We start from the raw sequence: 26538 nt of genomic DNA, 5'->3' as shown, positions 1-26538 counted from the left end.
CGCCGGTAGAGCTGTGGCGGGACGCCGGTAGAACGTTGGTAGAACTGTGGCGGGACGCCAATAGAACGTTGGTAGAACTGTGGCGGGACGCCAATAGAACGTTGGTAGAACTGTGGCGGGACGCCGGTAGAGCTGTGGCGGGACGCCGGTAGAACGTTGGTAGAACTGTGGCGGGACGCCAATAGAACATTGGTAGAACTGTGGCGGGATGCCGGTAGAACGTTTTTAGAACTGTGGCGGGACGCCAGTAGAACGTTTTTAGAACTGTGGCGGGACGCCAGTAGAACGTTTTTAGAACTGTGGCGGGACGCCAGTAGAACGTTTTTAGAACTGTGGCGGGACGCCAGTAGAACGTTTTTAGAACTGTGGCGGGACGCCAGTAGAACGTTTTTAGAACTGTGGCGGGACGCCAGTAGAACGTTTTTAGAACTGTGGCGGGACGCCAGTAGAACGTTTTTAGAACTGTGGCGGGACGCCAATAGAACATTGGTAGAACTGTGGCGGGACGCCAATAGAACGTTGGTAGAACTGTGGCGGGATGCCAGTAGAACGTTTTTAGAACTGTGGCGGGACGCCGGTAGACCGTTGGTAGAGCTGTGGCGGGACGCCGGTAGAACGTTGGTAGAGCTGTGGCGGGACGCCGGTAGACCGTTGGTAGAGCTGTGGCGGGACGCCGGTAGAACGTTGGTAGAGCTGTGGCGGGACGCCGGTAGACCGTTGGTAGAGCTGTGGCGGGACGCCGGTAGACCGTTGGTAGAGCTGTGGCGGGACGCCGGTAGACCGTTGGTAGAGCTGTGGCGGGACGCCGGTAGACCGTTGGTAGAGCTGTGGCGGGACGCCGGTAGACCGTTGGTAGAGCTGTGGCGGGACGCCGGTAGACCGTTGGTAGAGCTGTGGCGGGACGCCGGTAGACCGTTGGTAGAGCTGTGGCGGGACGCCGGTAGACCGTTGGTAGAGCTGTGGCGGGACGCCGGTAGACCGTTGGTAGAGCTGTGGCGGGACGCCGGTAGACCGTTGGTAGAGCTGTGGCGGGACGCCGGTAGACCGTTGGTAGAGCTGTGGCGGGACGCCGGTAGACCGTTGGTAGAGCTGTGGCGGGACGCCGGTAGACCGTTGGTAGAGCTGTGGCGGGACGCCGGTAGAACGTTGGTAGAGCTGTGGCGGGACGCCGGTAGAACGTTGGTAGAGCTGTGGCGGGACGCCGGTAGACCGTTGGTAGAGCTGTGGCGGGACGCCGGTAGAACGTTGGTAGAACTGTTGCGGGACGCTGGTAGAACGTTTGTAGAACTGTGGTGGGACGGCGGTAGAACTGTTGCGGGACGCTGGTAGAACGTTTTTAGAACTGTGGCGGGACGCCGGTAGACCGTTGGTAGAGCTGTGGCGGGACGCCGGTAGAACGTTGGTAGAACTGTTGCGGGACGCTGGTAGAACGTTTGTAGAACTGTGGTGGGACGGCGGTAGAACTGTGGCGTGACGCCAGTAGAACGTTGGTAGAACTGTTGTTGGGACGCTGGCAGAACGTTTGTAGAACAGTGGTGGGACGCCGGTAGAACTGTGGCGGGACACCGGTACAGCTGTGGCGGGACGCCGGTAGAACGTTGGTAGAACTGTGGCGGGACGCCGGTAGAACGTTTTTAGAACTGTGGCGGGACGCCAATAGAACATTGGTAGAACTGTGGCGGGACGCCGGTAGAGCTGTGGCGGGACGCCGGTAGAACGTTGGTAGAACTGTGGCGGGACGCCAATAGAACATTGGTAGAACTGTGGCGGGATGCCGGTAGAACTGTGGCGGGACGCCAGTAGAACGTTTTTAGAACTGTGGCGGGATGCCGGTAGAACGTTGGTAGAACTGTGGCGGGACGCCAATAGAACGTTAGTAGAACTGTGGCGGGACGCCGGTAGAGCTGTGGCGGGACGCCGGTAGAACGTTGGTAGAACTGTGGCGGGACGCCAATAGAACGTTGGTAGAACTGTTGCGGGACGCTGGTAGAACGTTTGTAGAACTGTGGTGGGACGGCGGTAAAACTGTGGCGGGACGCCAGTAGAACGTTGGTAGAACTGTTGTGGGACGCTGGTAGAACGTTTGTAGAACAGTGGTGGGACGCCGGTAGAACGTTGGTAGAACTGTGGCGGGACGCCGGTAGAACGTTGGTAGAACTGTGGCGGGACGCCAATAGAACGTTGGTAGAACTGTGGCGGGACGCCGGTAGAACATTGGTAGAACTGTGGCGGGACGCCGGTAGAACATTGGTAGAGCTGTGGCGGGACGCCGCTAGACCATTGGTAGAACTGTGGCGGGACGCCGGTAGAACGTTGGTAGAGCTGTGGCGGGACGCCGGTAGAACGTTGGTAGCACTGTGGCAGGACGCTGGTAGAATGTTGGTAGAACTGTGGCGGGATGCCAGTAGAACGTTGGTAGAACTGTGGCGGGATGCCGGTAGAACGTTGGTAGAGCTGTGGCGGGACGTTGGCAGAACGCCGGTAGAACTGTGGCGGGACGCCGGTAGAGTTGTGGCGGGACGCCGGTAGAACGTTGGTAGAACTGTGGCGGGACGCCAATAGAACGTTGGTAGAACTGTGGCGGGATGCCAATAGAACGTCGGTAGAACTGTGGCGGGACACCAGCAGACCGTTGGTAGAACTCTGGCGGGACGCCGGTAGAACGTTGGTAGAACTGTGGCGGGACGCCAGTAGAACGTTGGTAGAACTGTGGCTGGACGCCGGTAGAACGTTTGTAAAACTGTGGCGCGACGCCGGTAGAACTGTGGCGGGACGCCAGTAGAACGTTTGTAGGACTGTGGCGGGACGTCGGTAGAACGTTGGTAGAGCTGTGGTGGGACGCCGGTAGAACGTTTGTAAAACTGTGGCGGGACGCCGGTAGAACTGTGGCGGGACGCCAGTAGAACGTTTGTAGGACTGTGGCGGGACGTCGGTAGAACGTTGGTAGAGCGGTGGCGGGACGTTGGCAGAACGCCGGTAGAACTGTGGCGGGACGCCGGTAGAACGCCGGTAGAGCGTTGGTAGAACTGTTGCGGGACGCCGGTAGAACATTTGTAGAACTGTGGCGGGACGCCGGTAGAACTGTTGACGGGACGCCAGTAGAACGTTGGTAGAGCTGTGGCGGGATGCCGGTGGAACATTGGTAGAGCTGTGGCGGGACGCCGGTAGACCGTTGGTAGAACTGTGGCAGGACGCTGGTAGAACGTTGGTAGAACTGTGGCGGGACGCCGGTAGAGTTGTGGCGGGACGCCGGTAGAACGTTGGTAGAACTGTGGCGGGACGCTGGTAGAAATGTGGCGGGACGCCAATAGAACGTTGGTAGAACTGTGGCGGGACGCCAATAGAACGTTAGTAGAACTGTGGCGGGACGCCGGTAGAGCTGTGGCGGGACGCCGGTAGAACGTTGGTAGAACTGTGGCGGGACGCCAATAGAACGTTGGTAGAACTGTTGCGGGACGCTGGTAGAACGTTTGTAGAACTTGGTGGGACGGCGGTAAAACTGTGGCGGGACGCCAGTAGAACGTTGGTAGAACTGTTGTGGGACGCTGGTAGAACGTTTGTAGAACAGTGGTGGGACGCCGGTAGAACGTTGGTAGAACTGTGGCGGGACGCCGGTAGAACGTTGGTAGAACTGTGGCGGGACGCCAATAGAACGTTGGTAGAACTGTGGCGGGACGCCGGTAGAACATTGGTAGAACTGTGGCGGGACGCCGGTAGAACATTGGTAGAGCTGTGGCGGGACGCCGCTAGACCGTTGGTAGAACTGTGGCGGGACGCCGGTAGAACGTTGGTAGAGCTGTGGCGGGACGCCGGTAGAGTTGTGGCGGGACGCCGGTAGAACGTTGGTAGAACTGTGGCGGGACGCTGGTAGAAATGTGGCGGGACGCCAATAGAACGTTGGTAGAACTGTGGCGGGACGCCAATAGAACGTTAGTAGAACTGTGGCGGGACGCCGGTAGAGCTGTGGCGGGACGCCGGTAGAACGTTGGTAGAACTGTGGCGGGACGCCAATAGAACGTTGGTAGAACTGTTGCGGGACGCTGGTAGAACGTTTGTAGAACTTGGTGGGACGGCGGTAAAACTGTGGCGGGACGCCAGTAGAACGTTGGTAGAACTGTTGTGGGACGCTGGTAGAACGTTTGTAGAACAGTGGTGGGACGCCGGTAGAACGTTGGTAGAACTGTGGCGGGACGCCGGTAGAACGTTGGTAGAACTGTGGCGGGACGGCAATAGAACGTTGGTAGAACTGTGGCGGGACGCCGGTAGAACATTGGTAGAACTGTGGCGGGACGCCGGTAGAACATTGGTAGAGCTGTGGCGGGACGCCGCTAGACCGTTGGTAGAACTGTGGCGGGACGCCGGTAGAACGTTGGTAGAACTGTGGCGGGACGCCAATAGAACGTTGGTAGAACTGTGGCGGGACGCCGGTAGAACATTGGTAGAACTGTGGCGGGACGCCGGTAGAACATTGGTAGAGCTGTGGCGGGACGCCGCTAGACCGTTGGTAGAACTGTGGCGGGACGCCGGTAGAACGTTGGTAGAGCTGTGGCGGGACGCCGGTAGAGTTGTGGCGGGACGCCGGTAGAACGTTGGTAGAACTGTGGCGGGACGCTGGTAGAAATGTGGCGGGACGCCAATAGAACGTTGGTAGAACTGTGGCGGGACGCCAATAGAACGTTAGTAGAACTGTGGCGGGACGCCGGTAGAGCTGTGGCGGGACGCCGGTAGAACGTTGGTAGAACTGTGGCGGGACGCCAATAGAACGTTGGTAGAACTGTTGCGGGACGCTGGTAGAACGTTTGTAGAACTTGGTGGGACGGCGGTAAAACTGTGGCGGGACGCCAGTAGAACGTTGGTAGAACTGTTGTGGGACGCTGGTAGAACGTTTGTAGAACAGTGGTGGGACGCCGGTAGAACGTTGGTAGAACTGTGGCGGGACGCCGGTAGAACGTTGGTAGAACTGTGGCGGGACGCCAATAGAACGTTGGTAGAACTGTGGCGGGACGCCGGTAGAACATTGGTAGAACTGTGGCGGGACGCCGGTAGAACATTGGTAGAGCTGTGGCGGGACGCCGCTAGACCGTTGGTAGAACTGTGGCGGGACGCCGGTAGAACGTTGGTAGAGCTGTGGCGGGACGCCGGTAGAACGTTGGTAGCACTGTGGCAGGACGCTGGTAGAATGTTGGTAGAACTGTGGCGGGATGCCAGTAGAACGTTGGTAGAGCTGTGGCGGGACGCCGGTAGAACGCCGGTAGAGCGTTGGTAGAACTGTGGCGGGACGCCGGTAGAGTTGTGGCGGGACGCCGGTAGAACGTTGGTAGAACTGTGGCGGGACGCTGGTAGAAATGTGGCGGGACGCCAATAGAACGTTGGTAGAACTGTGGCGGGATGCCAATAGAACGTCGGTAGAACTGTGGCGGGACACCAGCAGACCGTTGGTAGAACTCTGGCGGGACGCCGGTAGAACGTTGGTAGAACTGTGGCGGGACGCCAGTAGAACGTTGGTAGAACTGTGGCTGGACGCCGGTAGAACGTTGGTAGAACTGTGGCTGGACGCCGGTAGAACGTTTGTAAAACTGTGGCGGGACGCCGGTAGAACTGTGGCGGGACGCCAGTAGAACGTTTGTAGGACTGTGGCGGGACGTCGGTAGAACGTTGGTAGAGCTGTGGCGGGACGCCGGTAGAACGTTTGTAATACTGTGGCGGGACGCCGGTAGAACTGTGGCGGGACGCCAGTAGAACGTTTGTAGGACTGTGGCGGGACGTCGGTAGAACGTTGGTAGAGGTGTGGCGGGACGCCGTGGGCCGTTGGTAGAACTGTGGCAGGACGCTGGTAGAATGTTGGTAGAACTGTGGCGGGATGCCGGTAGAACGTTGGTAGAGCGGTGGCGGGACGTTGGCAGAACGCCGGTAGAACTGTGGCGGGACGCCGGTAGAACGCCGGTAGAGCGTTGGTAGAACTGTGGCGGGACGCCGGTAGAACTGTGGCGGGACGCCGGTAGAACATTTGTAGAACTGTGGCGGGACGCCGGTAGAACTGTTGACGGGACGCCAGTAGAACGTTGGTAGAGCTGTGGCGGGATGCCGGTGGAACATTGGTAGAGCTGTGGCGGGACGCCGGTAGACCGTTGGTAGAACTGTGGCAGGACGCTGGTAGAACGTTGGTAGAACTGTGGCGGGACGCCGGTAGAGTTGTGGCGGGACGCCGGTAGAACGTTGGTAGAACTGTGGCGGGACGCTGGTAGAAATGTGGCGGGACGCCAATAGAACGTTGGTAGAACTGTGGCGGACCGCCAATAGAACTCTGGCAGGACACCAGCAGACCGTTGGTAGAACTCTGGCGGGACGCCGGTAGAACGTTGGTAGAACTGTGGCGGGACGCCAGTAGAACGTTGGTAGAACTGTGGCGGGACGCCGGTAGAACGTTTGTAGAACTGTGGCGGGACGGCAGTACAGCTGTGGCGGGACGCCGTTAGAACTCTGGCAGGACGCCAGTAGAGCGTTGGTAGAGCTTTGGCCGTACGCCGGTAGACCGTTGGTAGAACTGTGGCGGGACGCCGGTAGACCGTTGGTAGAACTGTGGCGGGACGCCGGTAGACCGTTGGTAGAACTGTGGCGGGACGCCGGTAGACCGTTGGTAGAACTGTGGCGGGACGCCGGTAGACCGCTGGTAGAACTGTGGCGGGACGCCGGTAGACCGTTGGTAGAACTGTGGCGGGACGCCGGTAGACCGTTGGTAGAACTGTGGCGGGACGCCGGTAGACCGTTGGTACAACTGTGGCGGGAAGCCGGTAGAACGCCGGTAGGGCTGTGGCGGGACGCCAGTAGAACGTTGGCAGAACTGTGGCAAGAGGCCGGTAGAACATTGGTAGAACTGTGGAAGGGACTCCGGTAGAACGTTGGTAGAACTGTGGCGGGAAGCCGGTAGAACGCCGGTAGAGATGTGGCGGGACGCCAGTAGAACGTTGGGAGAACTGTGGCAGGAGGCCGGTAGAACATTGGTAGAACTGTGGCGGGATGCCGGTAGAACTGTGGCGGGACGCCAGTAGAACTTTGGTAGAACTGTGGCGGGACGCCGGTAGAACTGTGGAGGGACGCCAATAGAACGTTGGTTGAACTGTGGCGGGATGCCGGTGGAACTGTGGCGGGAAACCAGTAGAACGTTGGAAGAGCTGTGGCGGGACGCCGGTAGAATGCCGGTAGAGCTGTGCAGGACGCCGAAAGAACTGTGGCGGGACGCCGGTAGAACGTTGGTAGAACTGTGGCGGGACGGCGGTAGAACGCCGGTAGGGCTGTGGCGGGACGCCAGTAGAACGTTGGCAGAACTGTGGCAAGAGGCCGGTAGAACATTGGTAGAACTGTGGAAGGGACTCCGGTAGAACGTTGGTAGAACTGTGGCGGGAAGCCGGTAGAACGCCGGTAGAGCTGTGGCGGGACGCCAGTAGAACGTTGGGAGAACTGTGGCAGGAGGCCGGTAGAACATTGGTAGAACTGTGGCGGGATGCCGGTAGAACTGTGGCGGGACGCCAGTAGAACTTTGGTAGAACTGTGGCGGGACGCCGGTAGAACTGTGGAGGGACGCCAATAGAACGTTGGTTGAACTGTGGCGGGATGCCGGTGGAACTGTGGCGGGAAACCAGTAGAACTTTGGAAGAGCTGTGGCGGGACGCCGGTAGAATGCCGGCAGAGCTGTGCAGGACGCCGAAAGAACTGTGGCGGGACGCCGGTAGAACGTTGGTAGAACTGTGGCGGGACGGCGGTACAGCTGTGGCGGGACGGCGGTAGAGCTGTGGCGGGACGCCAGTAAGACGTTGGTAGAACTGTGGCGGGACGGCGGTACAGCTGTGGCAGGACGCCGGTAGAACTGTGGCGGGACGCCAGTAGAACGTTGGTAGAACTGTGGCGGGACGGCGGTACAGCTGTGGCGGGACGGCGGTAGAGCTGTGGCGGGACGCCAGTAGAACGTTGGTAGAGCTGTGGCGGGACGCCGGTAGAATGCCGGTAGAGCTGTGCAGGACGCCGGTAGAACTGTGGCGGGACGCCGGTAGAACGTTTGTAGAACTGTGGCGGGACGCCGGTCGAACTGTGGCGCGACGCCAATAGAACGTTGGTAGAACTGTGGCGGGACGGCGGTACAGCTGTGGCGGGACGGCGGTACAGCTGTGGCGGGACGGCGGTAAAGCTGTGGCGGGACGCCAGTAAGACGTTGGTAGAACTGTGGCAGGTCGCCGGTAGAACGTTGGTAGAACTGTGGCGGGACTCCGGTAGAACGTTGGTAGAACTGTGGCGGGACGCCGGTAGAACGCCGGTAGAGCTGTGGCGGTACGCTAGTAGAATGTTGGGAGAACTGTGGCGGGACGCCGGTAGAACTGTGGCGGGACGCCAGTAGAACGTTGGTAGAATTGTGGCGGGACTCCGGTAGAACTGTGGCGGGACGCCAGTAGAACGTTGGTAGAGCTGTGGCAGGAGGCCAGTAGAACGTTGGTAGAATTGTGGCGGGACTCCGGTAGAACTGTGGCGGGACGCCAGTAGAACGTTGGTAGAATTGTGGCGGGACTCCGGTAGAACTGTGGCGGGACGCCAGTAGAACGTTGGTAGAACTGTGGCAGGAGGCCAGTAGAACGTTGGTAGAATTGTGGCGGGACTCCGGTAGAACTGTGGCAGGAGGCCAGTAGAACGTTGGTAGAATTGTGGCGGGACTCCGGTAGAACTGTGGCAGGACGCCAGTAGAACGTTGGTAGAATTGTGGCGGGACTCCGGTAGAACTGTGGCGGGACGCCAGTAGAACGTTGGTAGAACTGTGGCAGGAGGCCAGTAGAACGTTGGTAGAATTGTGGCGGGACTCCGGTAGAACTGTGGCGGGACGCCAGTAGAACGTTGGTAGAGCTGTGGCGGGACGCCGGTAGAATGCCGGTAGAGCTGTGCGGGACGCCGGTAGAACTGTGGCGGGACGCCGGTAGAACGTTTGTAGAACTGTGGCGGGACGCCGGTCGAACTGTGGCGCGACGCCAATAGAACGTTGGTAGAACTGTGGCGGGACGGCGGTACAGCTGTGGCGGGACGGCGGTAGAATGTTGGTAGAACTGTGGCGGGACGCCGGTGGAACATTGGTAGAGCTGTGGCGGGACGCCGTTAGACCGTTGGTAGAACTGTGGCGGGACGCCGGTAGAACGTTGGTAGAACTGTGGCGGGACGCCGGTAGAACGTTGGTAGAGCTGTGGCGGGACACCGGTAGACCGTTGGTAGAACTGTGGCAGGACGCTGGTAGAATGTTGGTAGAACTGCGGCCGGATGCCAGTAGAACGTTGGTAGAACTGTGGCGGGATGCCAGTAGAACGTTGGTAGAACTGTGGCGGGATGCCAGTAGAACGTTGGTAGAACTGTGGCGGGATAACGGTAGAACGTTGGTAGAGCTGTGGCGGGACATTTGCAGAATGCCGGTAGAACTGTGGCGGGACGCCGGTAGAACGCCGGTAGAGCGTTGGTAGAACTGTGGCGGGACGCCGGTAGAACGTTTGTAGAACTGTGGCGGGACGCCGGTAGAACATTGGTAGAGCTGTGGCGGGATGCCGGTAGAACATTGGTAGAGCTGTGGCGGGACGCCGGTAGACCGTTGGTAGAACTGTGGCAGGACGCTGGTAGAACGTTGGTAGAACTGTGGTGGGACGCCGGTAGAGTTGTGGCGGGACGCCGGTAGAACGTTGGTAGAACTGTGGCGGGACACTGGTAGAAATGTGGCGGGAAGCCAATAGAAAGTTGTTAGAACTTTGGCGGGACGCCAATAGAACGTTGGTAGAACTTTGGCGGGACGCCAGTAGAACGTTGGTAGAACTGTGGCGGGACGCCGGTAGAACGTTTGTAGAACTGTGGTGGGACGGCGGTAGACCGTTGGTAGAACTTTGGCAGGACGCCGGTAGACCGTTGGTAGAACTGTGGCGGGACGCCGGTAGAACGTTGAAATCACTGTGGCGGGACGCCGGTAGAACGTTGGTAGAACTGTGGCAGGACGCCGGTAGACCGTTGGTAAAACTGTGGCGGGACGCCGGTAGAACGTTGGTAGAACTGTGGCGGGATGCCGGTAGAACGTTGGTAGAACTGTGGCAGGACGCCGGTAGAACGTTGGTACAACTGTGGCGGGACTCCGGTAGATCGTTGGTAGAACTGTGGCGGGAAGCCGGTAGAACGCCGGTAGAGCTGTGGCGGGACGCCAGTAGAACGTTGGGAGAACTGTGGCAGGACGCCGGTAGAATGTTGGTAGAAATGTGGCAGGAGGCCGGTAGAACGTTGGTTGAGCTTTGGCGGCACGCCGGTAGAACATTGGTAGAGCTGTGGCGGGACGCCGGTAGACCGTTGGTAGAGCTGTGGCGGGACGCCAGTAGAACGTTTGTAGAACTGTGGCGGGATGCCGGTAGAACTGTGGCGGGACGCCAGTAGAACGTTGGTAAAACTGTGGCGGGATGCCGGTAGAACATTGGTAGAGCTGTGGCGGGATGCCGGTAGAACATTGGTAGAGCTGTGGCGGGACGCCGGTAGACCGTTGGTAGAACTGTGGCAGGACGCTGGTAGAACGTTGGTAGAACTGTGGCGGGACGCCGGTAGAGTTGTGGCGGGACGCCGGTAGAACGTTGGTAGAACTGTGGCGGGACGCTGGTAGAAATGTGGCGGGAAGCCAATAGAACGTTGCTAGAACTGTGGCGGGACGCCCGTGGAACGTTGGTAGAACTGTGGCGGGACAGCGGTACAGCTGTGGCGGGACGCCAGTAGAACGTTGGGAGAACTGTGGCAGGACGCCGGTAGGACAGTGGCGGGACGCAGGTAGACCGTTGGTAAAACTTTGGCAGGACGCCGGTAGACCATTGGTAGAACTGTGGCAGGACGCTGGTAGACCGTTGGTAGAACTGTGGCGGGACGCCGGTAGAACTCTGGCGGTACGTCGGTAGAACGCCGGTAGAACTGTGGCGGGACGCCGGTAGAACGTTGGTAGAACTGTGGCGGGACTCCGGTTTAACGTTGGTATAACTGTGGCAGGACGCCGGTAGAGCTGTGGCGGGACGCCGGTGGAACGTTTGTAGAACTGTGGCGGGACGCCGGTAGAACTGTGGCGGGACTCCGGTTGAAAGTTGGTATAACTGTGGCAGGACGCCGGTAGAGCTGTGGCGGGACGCCGGTAGAACGTTTGTAGAACTGTGGCGGGACTCCGGTTGAACGTTGGTATAACTGTGGCAGGACGCCGGTAGAGCTGTGGCGGGACGCCGGTGGAACGTTTGTAGAACTGTGGCGGGACGCCGGTAGAGCTGTGGCGGGACGCCGGTAGAACGTTTGTAGAGCTGTGGCGGGACGCCGGTGGAACGTTTGTAGAACTGTGGCGGGACGCCGGTAGAACTGTGGCGGGACGCCGGTAAAACGTTGGTAGAACTGTGGTGGGACGCCGATAGAACGCCGGTAGAACTGTGGCGCGACGCTGGAAGAACTGTGGCGAAACGCCGGTAGAACGCCGGTAGAAAAGTGGCGGGACGCCGGCAGAAGGCCGGTAGGACAGTGGCGGGACGCCGGTATAACGTTGGTAGAACTCTGGCGGTACGTCGGTAGAACGCCGGTAGAACTGTGGCGGGACGCCGGTAGAACGTTGGTAGAACTGTGGCGGGACGCCGGTAGAACGTTGGTAGAACTGTGGCGGTACGTCGGTAGAACGCCGGTAGAACTCTGGCGGTACGTCGGTAGAACGCCGGTAGAACTCTGGCGGGACGCCGGTAGAACGTTGGTAGAACTTTGGCGGGTCGCCAGTACAACGTTGGTAGAACTGTGGCGGGACGCCAGTACAACGTTGGTAAAACTGTGGCGGGACGTCGGTAGAACGTTGGTAGAACTGTGGCGGGACGCCGGTAGAACGTTGGGAGAACTGTGGCGGGACGCCGGTAGAACGTTTGGAGAACTGTGGCGGGACGCCGGTAGAACGTTTGGAGAACTGTGGCGGGACGCCGGTAGAACATTGGTAGAACTCTGGCGGGACGCCGGTAGAACGTTGGTAGAACTGTGGCGGGACTCCCGTAGAACGTTGGTAGAACTGTGGCAGGACGCCGGTAGAACGCCGGTAGAACTGTGGCAGGACGCCAGTAGAACGCCGGTAGAACTGTCGCGGGACGTCGGTAGAACTGTGGCGGGACGTCGGTAGAACGCCGGTAGAACTGTGGCGGGACGTCGGTAGAACGCCGGTAGAACTGTGGCGGGACGCCGGTAGAACGTTGGTAGAGCTGTGGCGGGACTCCGGTAGAACGTTGGTAGAGCTGTGGCGGGACTCCGGTAGAACGTTGGTAGAGCTGTGGCGGGACTCCGGTAGAATGTTGGTAGAACTGTGGCGGGACGCCGATAGAACTGTGGCAGGAGGCCGGTAGAACGTTGGTAGAACTGTGGCGGGACGCAGGTAGACCGTTGGTAGAACTTTGGCAGGACGCCAGTAGACCATTGGTAGAGCTGTGGCGGGACGCCGGTGGAAGATTGGTAGAACTGTGGCGGGACGCCGGTAGAACGCCGGTAGAGCTGTGGCGGGACGCCAGTAGAACGTTGGGAGAACTGTGGCGGGACGCCGGTGGAACATTTGTAGAAGTGTGGTGAGACGCCGGTAGAACGTTGGTAGAACTGTGGCGGGACGTCGGTAGAACGACGGTAGAACTGTGGCGGAACGCCGGTAGAACGTTGATAGAACTGTGGCGGGACGCCAGTAGAACGATGGTAGAACTGTGGTGGGACGTCGGTAGAACGACGGTAGAACTGTGGCGGGACGCCGGTGGAACATTTGTAGAACTGTGGTGAGACGCCGGTAGAACGTTGGTAGAACTGTGGCGGGACGTCGGTAGAACGACGGTAGAACTGTGGCGGAACGCCGGTAGAACGTTGGTAGAACTGTGGCGGGACGCCGGTAGAACTTTGGTAGAACTGTGGTGGGACGTCGATAGAACGACGGTAGAACTGTGGCGGGACGCCAGTAGAACGTTGGTAGAACTGTGGTGGGACGTCGGTAGAACGACGGTAGAACTGTGGCGGGACGTCGGTAGAACGACGGTAGAACTGTGGCGGGACGCCGGTAGAACGACGGTAGAACTGTGGCGGAACGCCGGTAGAACGTTGGTAGAACTGTGGCGGGACGTCGGTAGAACGACGGTAGAACTGTGGCGGGACGCCGGTAGAACGTTGGTAGAACTGTGGCGGGACGCCGGTAGAACGTTGGTAGAACTGTGGTGGGACGTCGGTAGAACGTTGGTAGAACTGTGGTGGGACGTCGGTAGAACGACGGTAGAACTGTGGCGGGACGCCGGTAGAACGTTGGTAGAACTGTGGCGGGACGCCAGTAGAACGTTGGTAGAACTGTGGTGGGACGTCGATAGAACGACGGTAGAACTGTGGCGGGACGCCGGTAGAACGTTGGTAGAACTGTGGCGGGACGCCGGTAGAACGTTGGTAGAACTGTGGTGGGACGTCGATAGAACGACGGTAGAACTGTGGCGGGACGCCGGTAGAACGACGGTAGAACTGTGGCGGGACGCCGGTAGAACGTTGGTAGAACTGTGGCGGGACGCCGGTAGAACTTTGGTAGAACTGTGGTGGGACGTCGATAGAACGACGGTAGAACTGTGGCGGGACGCCAGTAGAACGTTGGTAGAACTGTGGTGGGACGTCGGTAGAACGACGGTAGAACTGTGGCGGGACGTCGGTAGAACGACGGTAGAACTGTGGCGGGACGCCGGTAGAACGACGGTAGAACTGTGGCGGAACGCCGGTAGAACGTTGGTAGAACTGTGGCGGGACGTCGGTAGAACGACGGTAGAACTGTGGCGGGACGCCGGTAGAACGTTGGTAGAACTGTGGCGGGACGCCGGTAGAACGTTGGTAGAACTGTGGTGGGACGTCGGTAGAACGTTGGTAGAACTGTGGTGGGACGTCGGTAGAACGACGGTAGAACTGTGGCGGGACGCCGGTAGAACGTTGGTAGAACTGTGGCGGGACGCCAGTAGAACGTTGGTAGAACTGTGGTGGGACGTCGATAGAACGACGGTAGAACTGTGGCGGGACGCCGGTAGAACGTTGGTAGAACTGTGGCGGGACGCCGGTAGAACGTTGGTAGAACTGTGGTGGGACGTCGATAGAACGACGGTAGAACTGTGGCGGGACGCCGGTAGAACGACGGTAGAACTGTGGCGGGACGCCGGTAGAACGTTGGTAGAACTGTGGCGGGACGCCGGTAGAACGTTGGTAGAACTGTGGTGGGACGTCGGTAGAACGTTGGTAGAACTGTGGTGGGACGTCGGTAGAACGACGGTAGAACTGTGGCGGGACGCCGGTAGAACGTTGGTAGAACTGTGGCGGGACGCCAGTAGAACGTTGGTAGAACTGTGGCGGGACGCCGGTAGAACGACGGTAGAACTGTGGTGGGACGTCGATAGAACGACGGTAGAACTGTGGCGGGACGTCGGTAGAACGACGGTAGAACTGTGGCGGGACGCCGGTAGAACGTTGGTAGAACTGTGGCGGGACGCCGGTAGAACGTTGGTAGAACTGTGGTGGGACGTCGGTAGAACGTTGGTAGAACTGTGGTGGGACGTCGGTAGAACGACGGTAGAACTGTGGCGGGACGCCGGTAGAACGTTGGTAGAACTGTGGTGGGACGTCGATAGAACGACGGTAGAACTGTGGCGGGACGCCGGTAGAACGTTGGTAGAACTGTGGTGGGACGTCGGTAGAACGACGGTAGAACTGTGGCGGGACGTCGGTAGAACGTTGGTAGAACTGTGGTGGGACGTCGGTAGAACGTTGGTAGAACTGTGGTGGGACGTCGGTAGAACGTTGGTAGAACTGTGGCGGGACGCCGGTAGAACGTTGGTAGAACTGTGGTGGGACGTCGATAGAACGACGGTAGAACTGTGGCGGGACGCCGGTAGAACGTTGGTAGAACTGTGGTGGGACGTCGGTAGAACGACGGTAGAACTGTGGCGAGACGTCGGTAGAACGTTGGTAGAACTGTGGCGGGACGCCGGTAGAACGTTGGTAGAACTGTGGTGGGACGTCGATAGAACGACGGTAGAACTGTGGCGGGACGCCAGTAGAACGTTGGTAGAACTGTGGTGGGACGTCGATAGAACGACGGTAGAACTGTGGCGGAACGCCGGTAGAACATTGGTAGAACTGTGGTGGGACGTCGGTAGAACGACGGTAGAACTGTGGCGGGACGCCGGTAGAACGTTGGTAGAACTGTGGTGGGACGTCGGTAGAACGTTGGTAGAACTGTGGCGGGACGCCGGTAGAGCTGTGGCGGGACGTCGGTAGAACGTTGGTAGAACTGTGGCGGGACGCCGGTAGAACGTTGGTAGAACTGTGGTGGGACGTCGGTAGAACGACGGTAGAACTGTGGCGGGACGCCGGTAGAACGTTGGTAGAACTGTGGCGGGACGCCGGTAGAACGTTGGTAGAACTGTGGCGGGACGCCGGTAGAACTGTGGCGGGACGTCGGTAGAACGCCGGTAGAACTGTGGCGGGACGCCGGTAGAACGTTGGTAGAGCTGTGGCGGGACTCCGGTAGAACGTTGGTAGAACTGTGGCGGGACGCCGGTAGAACGTTGGTAGAACTGTGGTGGGACGTCGATAGAACGACGGTAGAACTGTGGCGGGACGCCGGTAGAACGTTGGTAGAACTGTGGTGGGACGTCGGTAGAACGACGGTAGAACTGTGGCGGGACGCCGGTAGAACGTTGGTAGAACTGTGGCGGGACGCCGGTAGAACTGTGGCGAGACGCCGGTAGAGCGTTGGTAGAACTGTGGCAGGAGGCCAGTAGAACGTTGGTAGAATTGTGGCGGGACTCCGGTAGAACTGTGGCGGGACGCCAGTAGAACGTTGGTAGAGCTGTGGCGGGACGCCGGTAGAATGCCGGTAGAGCTGTGCGGGACGCCGGTAGAACTGTGGCGGGACGCCGGTAGAACGTTTGTAGAACTGTGGCGGGACGCCGGTCGAACTGTGGCGCGACGCCAATAGAACGTTGGTAGAACTGTGGCGGGACGGCGGTACAGCTGTGGCGGGACGGCGGTAGAATGTTGGTAGAACTGTGGCGGGACGCCGGTGGAACATTGGTAGAGCTGTGGCGGGACGCCGTTAGACCGTTGGTAGAACTGTGGCGGGACGCCGGTAGAACGTTGGTAGAACTGTGGCGGGACGCCGGTAGAACGTTGGTAGAGCTGTGGCGGGACACCGGTAGACCGTTGGTAGAACTGTGGCAGGACGCTGGTAGAATGTTGGTAGAACTGCGGCCGGATGCCAGTAGAACGTTGGTAGAACTGTGGCGGGATGCCAGTAGAACGTTGGTAGAACTGTGGCGGGATGCCAGTAGAACGTTGGTAGAACTGTGGCGGGATAACGGTAGAACGTTGGTAGAGCTGTGGCGGGACATTTGCAGAATGCCGGTAGAACTGTGGCGGGACGCCGGTAGAACGCCGGTAGAGCGTTGGTAGAACTGTGGCGGGACGCCGGTAGAACGTTTGTAGAACTGTGGCGGGACGCCGGTAGAACATTGGTAGAGCTGTGGCGGGATGCCGGTAGAACATTGGTAGAGCTGTGGCGGGACGCCGGTAGACCGTTGGTAGAACTGTGGCAGGACGCTGGTAGAACGTTGGTAGAACTGTGGTGGGACGCCGGTAGAGTTGTGGCGGGACGCCGGTAGAACGTTGGTAGAACTGTGGCGGGACACTGGTAGAAATGTGGCGGGAAGCCAATAGAAAGTTGTTAGAACTTTGGCGGGACGCCAATAGAACGTTGGTAGAACTTTGGCGGGACGCCAGTAGAACGTTGGTAGAACTGTGGCGGGACGCCGGTAGAACGTTTGTAGAACTGTGGTGGGACGGCGGTAGACCGTTGGTAGAACTTTGGCAGGACGCCGGTAGACCGTTGGTAGAACTGTGGCGGGACGCCGGTAGAACGTTGAAATCACTGTGGCGGGACGCCGGTAGAACGTTGGTAGAACTGTGGCAGGACGCCGGTAGACCGTTGGTAAAACTGTGGCGGGACGCCGGTAGAACGTTGGTAGAACTGTGGCGGGATGCCGGTAGAACGTTGGTAGAACTGTGGCAGGACGCCGGTAGAACGTTGGTACAACTGTGGCGGGACTCCGGTAGATCGTTGGTAGAACTGTGGCGGGAAGCCGGTAGAACGCCGGTAGAGCTGTGGCGGGACGCCAGTAGAACGTTGGGAGAACTGTGGCAGGACGCCGGTAGAATGTTGGTAGAAATGTGGCAGGAGGCCGGTAGAACGTTGGTTGAGCTTTGGCGGCACGCCGGTAGAACATTGGTAGAGCTGTGGCGGGACGCCGGTAGACCGTTGGTAGAGCTGTGGCGGGACGCCAGTAGAACGTTTGTAGAACTGTGGCGGGATGCCGGTAGAACTGTGGCGGGACGCCAGTAGAACGTTGGTAAAACTGTGGCGGGATGCCGGTAGAACATTGGTAGAGCTGTGGCGGGATGCCGGTAGAACATTGGTAGAGCTGTGGCGGGACGCCGGTAGACCGTTGGTAGAACTGTGGCAGGACGCTGGTAGAACGTTGGTAGAACTGTGGCGGGACGCCGGTAGAGTTGTGGCGGGACGCCGGTAGAACGTTGGTAGAACTGTGGCGGGACGCTGGTAGAAATGTGGCGGGAAGCCAATAGAACGTTGCTAGAACTGTGGCGGGACGCCCGTGGAACGTTGGTAGAACTGTGGCGGGACAGCGGTACAGCTGTGGCGGGACGCCAGTAGAACGTTGGGAGAACTGTGGCAGGACGCCGGTAGGACAGTGGCGGGACGCAGGTAGACCGTTGGTAAAACTTTGGCAGGACGCCGGTAGACCATTGGTAGAACTGTGGCAGGACGCTGGTAGACCGTTGGTAGAACTGTGGCGGGACGCCGGTAGAACTCTGGCGGTACGTCGGTAGAACGCCGGTAGAACTGTGGCGGGACGCCGGTAGAACGTTGGTAGAACTGTGGCAGGACGCCGGTAGAGCTGTGGCGGGACGCCGGTGGAACGTTTGTAGAACTGTGGCGGGACGCCGGTAGAACTGTGGCGGGACTCCGGTTGAAAGTTGGTATAACTGTGGCAGGACGCCGGTAGAGCTGTGGCGGGACGCCGGTAGAACGTTTGTAGAACTGTGGCGGGACTCCGGTTGAACGTTGGTATAACTGTGGCAGGACGCCGGTAGAGCTGTGGCGGGACGCCGGTGGAACGTTTGTAGAACTGTGGCGGGACGCCAGTAGAGCTGTGGCGGGACGCCGGTAGAACGTTTGTAGAGCTGTGGCGGGACGCCGGTGGAACGTTTGTAGAACTGTGGCGGGACGCCGGTAGAACTGTGGCGGGACGCCGGTAAAACGTTGGTAGAACTGTGGTGGGACGCCGATAGAACGCCGGTAGAACTGTGGCGCGACGCTGGAAGAACTGTGGCGAAACGCCGGTAGAACGCCGGTAGAAAAGTGGCGGGACGCCGGCAGAAGGCCGGTAGGACAGTGGCGGGACGCCGGTATAACGTTGGTAGAACTCTGGCGGTACGTCGGTAGAACGCCGGTAGAACTGTGGCGGGACGCCGGTAGAACGTTGGTAGAACTGTGGCGGGACGCCGGTAGAACGTTGGTAGAACTGTGGCGGTACGTCGGTAGAACGCCGGTAGAACTCTGGCGGTACGTCGGTAGAACGCCGGTAGAACTCTGGCGGGACGCCGGTAGAACGTTGGTAGAACTTTGGCGGGTCGCCAGTACAACGTTGGTAGAACTGTGGCGGGACGCCAGTACAACGTTGGTAAAACTGTGGCGGGACGTCGGTAGAACGTTGGTAGAACTGTGGCGGGACGCCGGTAGAACGTTGGGAGAACTGTGGCGGGACGCCGGTAGAACGTTTGGAGAACTGTGGCGGGACGCCGGTAGAACGTTTGGAGAACTGTGGCGGGACGCCGGTAGAACATTGGTAGAACTCTGGCGGGACGCCGGTAGAACGTTGGTAGAACTGTGGCGGGACTCCCGTAGAACGTTGGTAGAACTGTGGCAGGACGCCGGTAGAACGCCGGTAGAACTGTGGCAGGACGCCAGTAGAACTGTGGCGGGACGTCGGTAGAACGCCGGTAGAACTGTGGCGGGACGTCGGTAGAACGCCGGTAGAACTGTGGCGGGACGCCGGTAGAACGTTGGTAGAGCTGTGGCGGGACTCCGGTAGAACGTTGGTAGAGCTGTGGCGGGACTCCGGTAGAACGTTGGTAGAGCTGTGGCGGGACTCCGGTAGAATGTTGGTAGAACTGTGGCGGGACGCCGATAGAACTGTGGCAGGAGGCCGGTAGAACGTTGGTAGAACTGTGGCGGGACGCAGGTAGACCGTTGGTAGAACTTTGGCAGGACGCCAGTAGACCATTGGTAGAGCTGTGGCGGGACGCCGGTGGAAGATTGGTAGAACTGTGGCGGGACGCCGGTAGAACGCCGGTAGAGCTGTGGCGGGACGCCAGTAGAACGTTGGGAGAACTGTGGCGGGACGCCGGTGGAACATTTGTAGAAGTGTGGTGAGACGCCGGTAGAACGTTGGTAGAACTGTGGCGGGACGTCGGTAGAACGACGGTAGAACTGTGGCGGAACGCCGGTAGAACGTTGATAGAACTGTGGCGGGACGCCAGTAGAACGATGGTAGAACTGTGGTGGGACGTCGGTAGAACGACGGTAGAACTGTGGCGGGACGCCGGTGGAACATTTGTAGAACTGTGGTGAGACGCCGGTAGAACGTTGGTAGAACTGTGGCGGGACGTCGGTAGAACGACGGTAGAACTGTGGCGGAACGCCGGTAGAACGTTGGTAGAACTGTGGCGGGACGCCGGTAGAACTTTGGTAGAACTGTGGTGGGACGTCGATAGAACGACGGTAGAACTGTGGCGGGACGCCAGTAGAACGTTGGTAGAACTGTGGTGGGACGTCGGTAGAACGACGGTAGAACTGTGGCGGGACGTCGGTAGAACGACGGTAGAACTGTGGCGGGACGCCGGTAGAACGACGGTAGAACTGTGGCGGAACGCCGGTAGAACGTTGGTAGAACTGTGGCGGGACGTCGGTAGAACGACGGTAGAACTGTGGCGGGACGCCGGTAGAACGTTGGTAGAACTGTGGCGGGACGCCGGTAGAACGTTGGTAGAACTGTGGTGGGACGTCGGTAGAACGTTGGTAGAACTGTGGTGGGACGTCGGTAGAACGACGGTAGAACTGTGGCGGGACGCCGGTAGAACGTTGGTAGAACTGTGGCGGGACGCCAGTAGAACGTTGGTAGAACTGTGGTGGGACGTCGATAGAACGACGGTAGAACTGTGGCGGGACGCCGGTAGAACGTTGGTAGAACTGTGGCGGGACGCCGGTAGAACGTTGGTAGAACTGTGGTGGGACGTCGATAGAACGACGGTAGAACTGTGGCGGGACGCCGGTAGAACGACGGTAGAACTGTGGCGGGACGCCGGTAGAACGTTGGTAGAACTGTGGCGGGACGCCGGTAGAACGTTGGTAGAACTGTGGTGGGACGTCGGTAGAACGTTGGTAGAACTGTGGTGGGACGTCGGTAGAACGACGGTAGAACTGTGGCGGGACGCCGGTAGAACGTTGGTAGAACTGTGGCGGGACGCCAGTAGAACGTTGGTAGAACTGTGGCGGGACGCCGGTAGAACGACGGTAGAACTGTGGTGGGACGTCGATAGAACGACGGTAGAACTGTGGCGGGACGTCGGTAGAACGACGGTAGAACTGTGGCGGGACGCCGGTAGAACGTTGGTAGAACTGTGGCGGGACGCCGGTAGAACGTTGGTAGAACTGTGGTGGGACGTCGGTAGAACGTTGGTAGAACTGTGGTGGGACGTCGGTAGAACGACGGTAGAACTGTGGCGGGACGCCGGTAGAACGTTGGTAGAACTGTGGTGGGACGTCGATAGAACGACGGTAGAACTGTGGCGGGACGCCGGTAGAACGTTGGTAGAACTGTGGTGGGACGTCGGTAGAACGACGGTAGAACTGTGGCGGGACGTCGGTAGAACGTTGGTAGAACTGTGGTGGGACGTCGGTAGAACGTTGGTAGAACTGTGGTGGGACGCCGGTAGAACGTTGGTAGAACTGTGGCGGGACGCCGGTAGAACGTTGGTAGAACTGTGGTGGGACGTCGATAGAACGACGGTAGAACTGTGGCGGGACGCCGGTAGAACGTTGGTAGAACTGTGGTGGGACGTCGGTAGAACGACGGTAGAACTGTGGCGGGACGTCGGTAGAACGTTGGTAGAACTGTGGCGGGACGCCGGTAGAACGTTGGTAGAACTGTGGTGGGACGTCGATAGAACGACGGTAGAACTGTGGCGGGACGCCAGTAGAACGTTGGTAGAACTGTGGCGGGACGCCGGTAGAACGTTGGTAGAACTGTGGTGGGACGCCAGTAGAACGTTGGTAGAACTGTGGTGGGACGTCGATAGAACGACGGTAGAACTGTGGCGGAACGCCGGTAGAACATTGGTAGAACTGTGGTGGGACGTCGGTAGAACGACGGTAGAACTGTGGCGGGACGCCGGTAGAACGTTGGTAGAACTGTGGTGGGACGTCGGTAGAACGTTGGTAGAACTGTGGCGGGACGCCGGTAGAGCTGTGGCGGGACGTCGGTAGAACGTTGGTAGAACTGTGGCGGGACGCCGGTAGAACGTTGGTAGAACTGTGGTGGGACGTCGGTAGAACGACGGTAGAACTGTGGCGGGACGCCGGTAGAACGTTGGTAGAACTGTGGCGGGACGCCGGTAGAACGTTGGTAGAACTGTGGCGGGACGCCGGTAGAACGTTGGTAGAACTGTCGCGGGACGTCGGTAGAACTGTGGCGGGACGTCGGTAGAACGCCGGTAGAACTGTGGCGGGACGCCGGTAGAACGTTGGTAGAGCTGTGGCGGGACTCCGGTAGAACGTTGGTAGAACTGTGGCGGGACGCCGGTAGAACGTTGGTAGAACTGTGGTGGGACGTCGATAGAACGACGGTAGAACTGTGGCGGGACGCCGGTAGAACGTTGGTAGAACTGTGGTGGGACGTCGGTAGAACGACGGTAGAACTGTGGCGGGACGCCGGTAGAACGTTGGTAGAACTGTGGCGGGACGCCGGTAGAACGTTGGTAGAACTGTGGCGGGACGCCGGTAGATCGTTGGTAGAACTGTGGCGGGACGCCGGTAGAACGTTGGTAGAACTGTGGTGGGACGCCGGTAGAACGTCGGTAGAACTGTGGCGGGACGCCGGTAGAACGTTGGTAGAACTGTGGCGGGACGCCGGTAGAACGTTGGTAGAACTGTGGCGGGACGCCGGTAGAACGTTGGTAGAACTGTGGTGGGACGTCGGTAGAACGACGGTAGAACTGTGGCGGGACGCCGGTAGAACGTTGGTAGAACTGTGGCGGGACGCCGGTAGATCGTTGGTAGAACTGGGGTGGGACGTCGATAGAACGACGGTAGAACTGTGGCGGGACGCCGGTAGAACGTTGGTAGAACTGTGGCGGGACGCCGGTAGATCGTTGGTAGAACTGGGGTGGGACGTCGATAGAACGACGGTAGAACTGTGGCGGGACGCCGGTAGAGTGTTGCTGGGGTTAAACTGGTCTCTGAAGTCCAACATGTTGGACTGCATGTTGTGTTTTTATCCAGTAGGATTTTGGACACATGTTCAGCGTAGTGCTCTGTCTTGGTGCTCATTTTGTTCCTCAGATATTTGGACCTGAAACGACGCAGGCTGAGCTTTTTGAGGCCACCATCAGAGATCAGATGCTGGATTTCCTGGATGGAGGCAATGCTCTGATCTTCAGCTACGGCGTCACCAATGCAGGAAAGACCTTCACCATACAAGGTGAAATATGGCTGCACAAACGCTGCTTGCCATGACAAACCACATCCTAAAATTCCAGTTAAAACCCTGTCAGGAACGCCGAGAGAGCCTGGAATATTACCCCGGGTGCTGGAGGCCACTTTTAATCACATCACAGGTTGCCAGTACGAAGACATGGATTTGAAACCGTTTCTCAGGACCAGTGTCCAGCATCTGGATCCAGATCAAGTCAAACTGGAGAAAGCCACCAAAATGGCAGTTTTTGCTTCGATCAGAGATGTGAGAATTCTGTTTGTTTACCATTTAATGGAAAAGCTGTAATTCTGTCTGAAGTTCTTTTCTCCCATCAGGAATGTGATCGACCGAAATCCACCATCTGTTCAGTGTCCTGGACCGGCACTGACTCCGCTGGGTCACCGCCCTCGTCCTGCTGTCCAACAGGTACGCCTATGGACAGTTTCTGCATGGTCTCTACCTGATAGGATGAATTTGTTCATACATAATGTTTAATAAACGTGAACAATGTAGGTCAAAGCTTTAATCTTTCACCTTCTTTCCTTGGCGGGAGGACGAGAGAGAAAAATGTCTTCTCTCCTCGTCCTTTGTCTAATTCCTTTGAACTCTTGAGTGTTTCCCTGGGCCTCGTCTGCAGGGAGACAGGCTTTACTGTCAGCAGCCAATAGGAGCAGACACCTGCAGCTTTCCTGCCTGATTAAAAAGAGGAATTCTGTAAATACCAAATCAGATTGGAAAAAAAAAATCTTTTTCCTCATTAATCACATTAAAAACGATAAACATGGTTGGACATTTGACTTGAGAAAACACAGGAATCTAAAAGTGAATCAGAAGTCGGATGAAAGAGATTAACGGAAAGGCAGCAGAAGAAAAGCAGACCTGGTCCTGGTATGCCAGGAGGTGCAGCTTCATCTTTACCTTTGCCAGGGAGGTTGTTTTACCGGCCTTTATCTGTTTGTGTTAAACGTAACTCAAAAAGTTCTGTGTGGATTTTTCAGGAAATTTTCAGGAGTTGTTGGAGATGTAAAAAGGAAGAACTGATTTAATTTTGGTGATGATCCTGGGGTTTGTTTTAGAACTGTGGCTCTTGACGAAAGTTTGCGGTTCAAGTGATTTTCTAGTTTTTAATCTGTGCTGTTCCATCTCTCCATCACCAACTCGTCTGACTTTTACTCATATTTAATCAATCTGAATCTGTTTCTGCTCATGTTCATCCTCACAAACCTTATTTTCATCCAGTGCTGACCAGCAACCCAGCAGAACCCCCCAGTACGGACCAGTTCGCCCTGTGGGTGGGATTCTTTGAGATCTACAACGAGTGTGTTTACGACCTACTGAACCCCTTAAAGAAACGTTCATCCCTTCGTGTCTGTGATGACGGTGCTGGAAATGCTTACATTAGAGGTTGGAGGAAGATAACTCTACCATTCTGGGCCATCTCCATGACACCCGGGAATACGTTTAAATATGAGGATCTGTAATATTTCAGACCTGAGGTGGATTAACATCCAGAATCTGAGTGAAGCCTGGAAACTTGTCCAGGTTGGGAATAAAAACCGGAGCGCTGCATCCACCCGGATGAACCAGTCATCCAGCAGAAGGTAAAACTCCGCCTCCTTTCTGGAGTCAGTCTTGTTTTCAAGGCTTTTCAAGTTTTTCTTTCAGCCACAGCATCTTCATCATGAAGCTCCTGAAGGTCCAAGGAAGATCCGTTAAAATTGCCTCAGAGTAAGTTTGTGGACTTTCCAGATGTTTCAGTAGACAAGTTTATCTATGGAGCACATTTCTCCAGCAGCAGCTAACCGAAGTGCTGAACAATAAAACAACACTCCACAAATCAAAATGAAACACTGCACATGAAAAAAATAACATCTGGGCATGAAACAAAAATCTAAAAAAAAAGTAAAAAATTAAAATCCACAAATAAAAAGCTCAGGTATGACCAAATGCCAGTGAGAAGAAGTGGGATTTAAGGACAGACTTAAAATCAGAGACAGAGCAGCTCTGACGTGAAGGGGAAGGTTGTTCCATATCTCAGGAGCAGCAACAGAAAAGCCTCTATCACCCTGGATCTTAATCTGGCCAATGGGACCTGAAGTAAAAGTTGAGAAGAGGACCTAAGAGTCCTGGCTGGAGCATGTTGATGTAAATACTCTGACAGATACAAGGAAGCCGAACCATTTAAGGCTTTAAAAACAATAAAATCTTGTACTGGGTCCTAAAACTAAGCTCAGGGGTGATGTGATGTTAACGTCGTGTTCCTGTAAGCAGCCGAACTGCAGCGTTTTGGGCAAGCTGCAGTCAGTGCAAAGTTAACTGATCAACGCCGAAATAAAGAGTTAAACCAGTAGACCCAATAAGCACAAAAGATCCAGTAAAACAGGGGTATCCAGCTCTAGTCAAGAACCACAATCCTGCAGGTTTTCCATGTATCCCTGCTCCAACACATCTGACTCAAACTAATTGTCATTGTGCAAAACGTCATAGGCTGTTGGATCCATTTAATATGAGCCAGGTGTGTTAAAGCAGGATAAAAAACATGGAGGACAGCAGTTCTCAAGGACCAACGTTAAACACCCAAGTAAAGGTTAGTGGACCCAGTACACCCAGTAGACCCAGTAGACTAAATAAACCAAGTAGAACCAGGATGAAATACCGTAGATCCCAGTAAACTCGCGAGATCCCGGTAGACCCAGTAAACTCAGTAGATCCCAGTACACTCGGTAGATCCGGGTAAACTCGGTAGGTCCCAGTAGACCCAGTAAACTCAGTAGACCCGGTAAACTTGGTGGATCCCGGTATGCCCAGTAAACTTGGTAGATCCCAGTAAACTTGGTAGATCCCAGTAAACTTGGTAGATCCCAGTAAACTCGGTAGACCCAGTAAACTCGGTAGATCCCAGTAAACCCAGTAAACTCAGTAGATCCCAGTAAACCCAGTAAACTCGGTCGATCCCAGTAAACCCAGTAAACTCGGTCGATACCAGTAAACCCAGTAAACTCAGTAGATCCCAGGAGACCCAGTGAACCCGGGAGACCGTGTAGGCCCAGTACACTCAGAAGATCCCAGTAAATTCGGTAGATCCCAGTAAACTTGGTAGATCCCAGTAAATTTGGTAGATCCCAGTAGTACCAGTAAACTCAGTAGATCCCAGTAAACCCAGTAAACACGGTAGATCCCAGTAGACCCAGTAAACTCGGTAGATCCCAGTAAACTCAGTAGACCCAGTAAACTCGGTAGATCCTAGTAAGCTCTGTAGATCCCAGGAGATCCCAGTAAACTCAATAGACCCAGTAAACTCAGTAGACCCAGTAAACTCGGTAGATCCCAGTAAATTCGGTAGATCCCAGTAGTACCAGTAAACTAAGTTAATCCCAGTAGACCCAGTGAACTCGGTAGATCCCAGTGAACTCGGTAGATCTCAGTGAACTCGGTAGATCCCAGTCAACTTGGTAGATCCCAGTAAACTCAGTAGATCCCAGTAAACCCAGTAAACTCAATAGACCCACTAAAGGCGGTAGATCCCTGTAAACTCGGTAGATCCCAGCAAATTTGGTAGATCCCAGTATGCCCAGTGAACTCAGTAGACCCAGTAATATCAGTAGATCCCAGTAGGCCCAGTAAACTTGGTAGATCCCAGTAGACCCAGTAAACTCGGTAGATCACA

At 57.2% G+C, this 26538-nt stretch overlaps 1 protein-coding gene across 1 annotated transcript in view; it reads left to right on the top strand.

Moving 5' to 3' along the window:
• The window catches only part of LOC306770677 (kinesin-like protein KIF20A), a gene marked incomplete at both ends in the record, with an annotated part of 113638 nt that overhangs the window by 2257 nt on the left and 84843 nt on the right, over window positions 1–26538 (top strand). The window contains 6 exons of the mRNA XM_079259574.1: window positions 22739–22877; window positions 22951–23135; window positions 23207–23297; window positions 24111–24275; window positions 24361–24472; window positions 24537–24599. Of these exons, the coding sequence (XP_079115700.1) occupies window positions 22739–22877; window positions 22951–23135; window positions 23207–23297; window positions 24111–24275; window positions 24361–24472; window positions 24537–24599 (755 nt within the window). The remainder of the gene's footprint in view (window positions 1–22738; window positions 22878–22950; window positions 23136–23206; window positions 23298–24110; window positions 24276–24360; window positions 24473–24536; window positions 24600–26538) is intronic.

This window comes from Telmatherina bonti, assembly GCF_933228915.1.
Source record: "Telmatherina bonti genome assembly, chromosome: 20".
NCBI classification, from domain to species: Eukaryota; Metazoa; Chordata; class Actinopteri; order Atheriniformes; family Telmatherinidae; genus Telmatherina; species Telmatherina bonti.
The sequence above is the reverse complement of the archived record's forward strand: the minus strand, read 5'-3'. Positions and strand labels throughout refer to the sequence as shown.